We start from the raw sequence: 5,724 nt of genomic DNA, 5'->3' as shown, positions 1-5,724 counted from the left end.
TTTGGTAGGCGGATAGGGTGGGTGGGGGGGGGGGGGGGAAGGAAGGCAAATAGTGCAAACAGGTCCGCCAAGACCAAAATAGCCAAACAGTGCAAACACCAAAACCTCGGCACGCCCCTTCTCCGCGTACGCTCAACCTCTCTCCTTCACTTGCACCCCTTCAACGCGCCCGTCTTCGCTCGCCAGATCGTGTCTCGCAGTTTAACCTTACCCGTACTCACATACCGCTAACGCTGGTAGAAGCAAAGTGATCAGCTGACCGTGCGCAGGCCTGAGACGTCCCCGCAAGCATCTCCCATGGTGTTCGATCGTGTGTTATCCCTCCGTCTTCGAATAACGCAGTGGCCCCTAGGCGCCCGAAGGGCCTAGGAGATTAGTGGATCGGTGGTTTCTGGAGGCCCGTGGGCACTCCAAGGAATGAGTGGCCGCTACGCGGCTGCTATGGTGTGGTATGTCTCTGGTAGGTGGCGGAATTGGCCGAGAAGGCGTGTGGCTAGTATGAAGGAAGCTGCTTTAGGTGCGCGCTCTGGCTCAGTGAGCCAGGACGTCCATACGCCCGGGGGGCGGTCGATACCAAGGGTATTGGCGCGGAGCGTAGCAAAGCGGGGACAGGTCAGCAGCACGTGCTTCGTGTCCATCTTACCACGCTCGCAGTGGTGGCAGGCCGACGGGTCTAGGTCCGGCACCCCGTTCTCGAGTGCCCGAGCTACCCTTTCGTCCCGCCAGGCGGAGATGGTTGACAGATATGCTGGTAGGGCCAGCTTACCTGCTTGCATCTGGATAAGTGCAGCGCTAGTGGGTCTGCGGAGTGGCTCATGGAGCTGAAATACTGCTTTTGTGGGCTCTGGAAAGAGGTCTCGGACGTATTCACCGTGGGCGGAGGTCGTCCACTCGCGTGTCCACGCCTCTAACGTTTGCTCACGTAAGGTGGCTTTGGCTGCGGTAAGGAGTAGTGGTGTCGTCGTAGGCGTGGCTGTGGATTCGGCTGCTTCTTTGGCCATCTGGTCGACCCGCTCGTTGCCGGCTACCCCGACATGTCCGGGTAGCCAGTTGATGCGGACCTGCCATACAGGCTGTACTCGGTCCAGTAGCTCCGCGATTTCTCGTAGCACGTACTGGCCTGAGCTTCGCCGCGGGCGTGCGAAAGCGAGAATCGCAGCCTGGCTGTCTGTGAAGATCGTAGCAGTAGCGGTGGTATCGGTAGTATCGGTAGTATCTGTTTCTGCGCGGAAGCCCTCGCACGTCTGTCGAAAGCTTATCTCCGTGTCGAATCGACGGAGTGCGAGCTTGATTCCGTGGAGTTCTGCCACGTAGATCGAATCTGTGGGGTGTAGCACCGCCACCTCTCTCCCCACGGAGGTGAGGGCAGCAGCCCCTACGCCTGCTGGGTTATCGAGCTTGCTACCGTCGGTATAAGCTATTGCGGTGTTAGGCCCGTAGGGCCCAGCGGCCCTAAGGATTTCGTTATGCTGCGCGATTGCTGTGTCTTTGCTTGCGGCGATCTGCACTTTTGGCGGCTGCCACCACGGGGCCACTGCGTACGGCTTGATCAGCTCAAGGTCGTGCACGTCGATTCCACGGTCTTGGAGATGCTTCTCAAGGCGCTGCAGCGGGGTAGTCATAGCTTTCTGGATAGGTCCGAGATTGCGGTGGCTGTCTTGGCAGTATAGCCGTAGCGTTGCCCTATCGACTGGCGTACGTCTGCGGAAGATAGTGCGGAGTGGGTGGGTATGAATACGGAGACATGTGAGTTCTGCTAGCCGTTGAGTCGCGATTGGCGCTGGTAGGACATAGAGAAGGATCTGTAGCGCAGCCCGGGACGTCGTACGAAACGCGCCGGCGATACGGTAAAGGGCTTGATACTGCATGGATTCGAGAGCGCGGTTCACCTCATTCTCTGTCGTCTTCGCCTGGTAGGCCCCCTTCGTGTACCACGTAGAACAGCCAAAGCTAATCTGTGGAAACAGCACAGCCGTCCACATGCGACGCAGGTGGAGCGTCGTGACCCCCCAGGTCATGCCAGCAATAGAACGGAGGGCCGCGGTCAGTACTGCAGCTCGTTTGCGGCAGCGGAGTAGGTGGTCACGGGCTGTGAGGTTTTCGTTAAGAATGACCCCGAGATAGCGGAGGGACGCCACCGGCTTGATTTCGACGCCCTGAATCGTGACAGAGCCCGTAAGGGCGGGTGTCTGCTGCGGATGGACGCCGTACGGGGGCAGCGCGCCAGCACCCCTCTTCCAAAAGTGAATAAGACCATATTTTGATGGAGAGAACTTAGATGCGTGCCGTTTCGCCCACGTCTCAGCAACAGCGTGTAGTTCGGAGAGAAATTGACAATTGCGAGTAGGGGAAACGCCCCACACAAGGATGCAGATATCGTCGATATATCCCGTCACTAGCACCCGGCCGGGAGCAGCTGCGTGGATATCGTCGATCAGGTCTGAGTTGTAGAAAAGATACAAAATTGGTGATAGTGGTGAACCTTGTGGGATCCCGGTAGCAACCGGTTCGTTTGCACAGCGTCCTTCTTGCAGTAAGAGGGTCGTGCTTCGATTTGATAAGAAGCTGATCAGCCAGTTTGTGATAATCTCCGGGATGCGTCGCTTCCGTAGACAGTGGATCAGTCGTATATGCGAGACGTTATCAAAGGCCCCGCTACCGTCTAACGTGAGAAGCGAAGCGACCCGCCGGTCCTTTCTCCATGCGTCGTATACTGCTTCGAGCAGCATGTGGATAGCATGGTCACAGGAACGGCCGCCACGCCCTCCGATATGCGTTTCTGGCAGTAGGCCATACTCCTCTGCAAGGTATGATAGGCGTGTAGCGATAATCGATTCGAGTGCCTTTCCGAGGGTTTCTAACAGCGAGATCGGCCGCCATGCGTTCGGATTAGTGTAATCTGGCTTGCCTGGCTTCCGGATCACGACTGTTATACTATCTCTGAACGCCCGTGGGCAGTAGCCTAGGATAATGCAGGCGTTGAAGATGGCCGTGATAAAGGTGGAGAATCCTGGTACGTCCAACCCGTGCTTCCACACAGCATTCGGTATGCTAGAGGGGCCCGGGGCGTTGTACGGGGTTGCCCTGCGGATGGCGTGTTCGACTTCTGCTGGGGAAACGGTAGTTGGCATCGGCACGGCGTCCGGGTACGTATATCCGTCGATATCGGAGAGATCTGCGGTAGGGGCCGGTGGGAAAAGTGCTGTGCGGAAGCACGCTGCTTTCTCGTCCGTTGTGGTAAATTCACGTTCGCCAACGCGGAGTGTGGGGGTATGTGAAGACCGGGGGACCCCCCGCGACCTTGCCCACTTTGCTAACCGCCAAAATCCGTCGATAGACGTAGTGGCTTCCTCCACTCTCTCTCTGTGTGCCTGACGGCCCATCTTCTTGCTTTCTCGGCCGAGCTGATGCCGCAGCTGCCGAAAAGCTTCATGATCCTCTTCGTTATGGCTACTTTGCCATGTGCGGCGTGCCCGACGCACCTGCTGCTTCAGCGGGGCGAGTGCAGGCGTATACGTGGGATATGAGCGTCCGGGGTGGATCTTCCGTACGGGGACAGTATCTTTGGATGCCGCTGATACAGCGTCCATCACCCGTTTCACAGCTTCGTCCACTTTCTCAGCTGTATCGAGCACCCAGCCAGGACCCGATATGCTCCACCCTTGCTTCGTGATATATCTCTCAAGGGCCTTACACCAGGCCTCCCAGTCCGTGGCCCGCCAGTCCTGGCGCTCTCTAACCCCTGCTGGCGAGGTACGGACGTCGAATTCAGTGAGAATCGGCACGTGGTCGGCTCCGTACCACCACTGGCGGCATGGAGTGCAGCGAATCACACGGTCCGCGAGAGACGCCGCGGTCCACGTTAAATCGATCGTGCTACGCACAATATTGCCATAGACAGGCCCTTCGAATGTGACTGTGCCTTTCTCTGTGAGTAGATCTAGGCCAAAATCACCCATTATGCGAATCAGGTCGTCTGCGTCGTCGTCCGGCAGCTGGGCCTGCTGGATCGTCGACCACAGCGGGTGGTGGAGGTTGAAATCACCAACCACGACATGCTGCCCACTGTGGTAGCCGCGTAGGGCTACACAGAGCGCGGCTAGACCTTCTTTCACCTCCTGCGTACGCTCTGGGTCGTTGAACTTCCCCGGAAGATATATATTATGCACATGCAGCTGGCCGGCCCCGGTTTCCACGGTCAGCGTGCTGGCGTCTCTGCTGTGGTGTCTGATCGACCACGATTTCGGGTTGATCCCTTTCGATACGAAGAAGCAGACACGGGGCTGCGTGCGTGCTGCTTCCTCGCGGACGGCTGTGGGTGTAGGCCGGAGAAGTGTATGAAACCGGCCACCAAGTGTCTGCGAATGGACGCCCATCTCGGGTTCCATCCAATTGAATATCTCAGGCTCTTGGATAGCCAGGATATCGCACTTCCGCACCCCTTCCTCACCGAAGAGATGCTTCATGACCGTATCGTTCGATTTACGGCAGTTGGCCTGCAGGATTTTCAGCGTTTGGCTTATCATTGCGCGCTCGCTGCGCCTCGAGTGATAGGGCCAGTTCTCTGCGATTGTGTGGGGGCTTCTTGGCTGAGCTCGTCTGAGGACTCGCTGGCGGTACGCCTGCTGCGTCTACGGGTTTGCGTGCCGATATCTTCCAGATTCTCTGTTGTGACGTCCGGCGTAAGGATCTCCACCATATCCGAGGACGGGGCGTGGAGCCCTTCCCACTGCTTTTGCATGGGCTGCACTAGCCGTGGGGTGCCGTACGTGACCAGCTTCCGGTTAACTGTGGTGGTTTTTGGCCGAATACGGCTTGCGGGGACCAAAGGGGCATCTTCACTCTCTGAGCTCGAGGACGGGGCCCGGCGGCGCTTGCTAGGGCTAGCGGACCGGCCTTGGATCCTAACCTCGAGCTTTCTTGCGGGCTGTAGTACGGGCTCTAGCACCTGTTGTGCGCTATTGACTAGCTCACGGGCCGCTTTGCCGATTTGTGAGCCGGAGTATGCTTCTGCGGGGGTAGGGGCAGCTGGGGATGTTGACGTTGATGGGGTAGGGGCTGTGGCCGTCCGGTGGAGCTGAGGGCCCCGGAGACGGTTGATACGGATCATGTCGAGCTGCTCGGCACGCCGAGGGCACTCTCGTTCGAAGGCAAAGTGGTTAATTTTGACCTTAGCTTCTTCAACTGCGGTTTCGTTGTGCCTGATACACACAGCACACTTGGCAGACGCGCGGTTACGGGCATGTGCACATTCCTTGGAGTCGTGAGATCCAGCACAGTACGCGCAGCGGATCTCCCTTCTGCAATTACGGGCGATATGACCGTACGATTGGCACTGGAAGCACTGCTGCAGCCGGTGGCTGCCGTCGAAGAATTGGCAGTCGTGATCCCGCCCCTGCAGCGCCAGGCCGAGAAGAATTGCTTGATTTGCTGCGTCTGGGTCGTCGAATTCGATCACGAGCTTAGCGGTGGTGGTATCGGAGGTTGTGGCCTGTTTCCGGAGGTCGGCCATCTTACGTGCCGGCATGAGCCAGCCGATGTGCATGATATTAGCGGTCGAAGGGATGCGGCGTACGTTCTGTGAACGCAGGCGTTTCGCAGCATCTGGGGCGGAGGGGTCGAAGCTGATCGGCACGCCGTGCATGACAACGGAGAAGGTTTCTCGCTTAAGGTGCGCTTTCGGTCCAAAGACGGCACACCAGCTGTTATCTTGCGGGCTACAGA

General features: G+C 58.1%; 2 protein-coding genes across 2 annotated transcripts in view; both read right to left on the bottom strand.

The window, feature by feature from the left end:
• Window positions 1-428: 428 nt before the first annotated feature.
• Window positions 429-4,466, bottom strand: N7520_000015 (reverse transcriptase; the record flags this gene model as incomplete). Its single annotated transcript, XM_057133950.1, has 1 exon — window positions 429-4,466. One exon carries the CDS (start codon window positions 4,464-4,466, stop codon window positions 429-431), a length of 4,038 nt encoding a protein of 1,345 aa, XP_056999886.1.
• Window positions 4,467-4,970: 504 nt separating this feature from the next.
• The window catches only part of N7520_000014 (uncharacterized protein), a gene marked incomplete at both ends in the record, with an annotated part of 1,511 nt that continues 757 nt past the window's right edge, over window positions 4,971-5,724 (bottom strand). Inside the window, 2 exons of the mRNA XM_057133949.1 lie at window positions 4,971-5,077; window positions 5,128-5,724. The exon at window positions 5,128-5,724 is cut by the window's right edge and continues 757 nt beyond it. Of these exons, the coding sequence (XP_056999885.1) occupies window positions 4,971-5,077; window positions 5,128-5,724 (704 nt within the window). The remainder of the gene's footprint in view (window positions 5,078-5,127) is intronic.

The sequence above is a fragment of the Penicillium odoratum genome (assembly GCF_028828045.1).
Source record: "Penicillium odoratum strain IBT 22623 chromosome Unknown utg000001l_segment0_segment0, whole genome shotgun sequence".
In the NCBI taxonomy this organism is placed as follows: Eukaryota; Fungi; Ascomycota; class Eurotiomycetes; order Eurotiales; family Aspergillaceae; genus Penicillium; species Penicillium odoratum.
The sequence above is the reverse complement of the archived record's forward strand: the minus strand, read 5'-3'. Positions and strand labels throughout refer to the sequence as shown.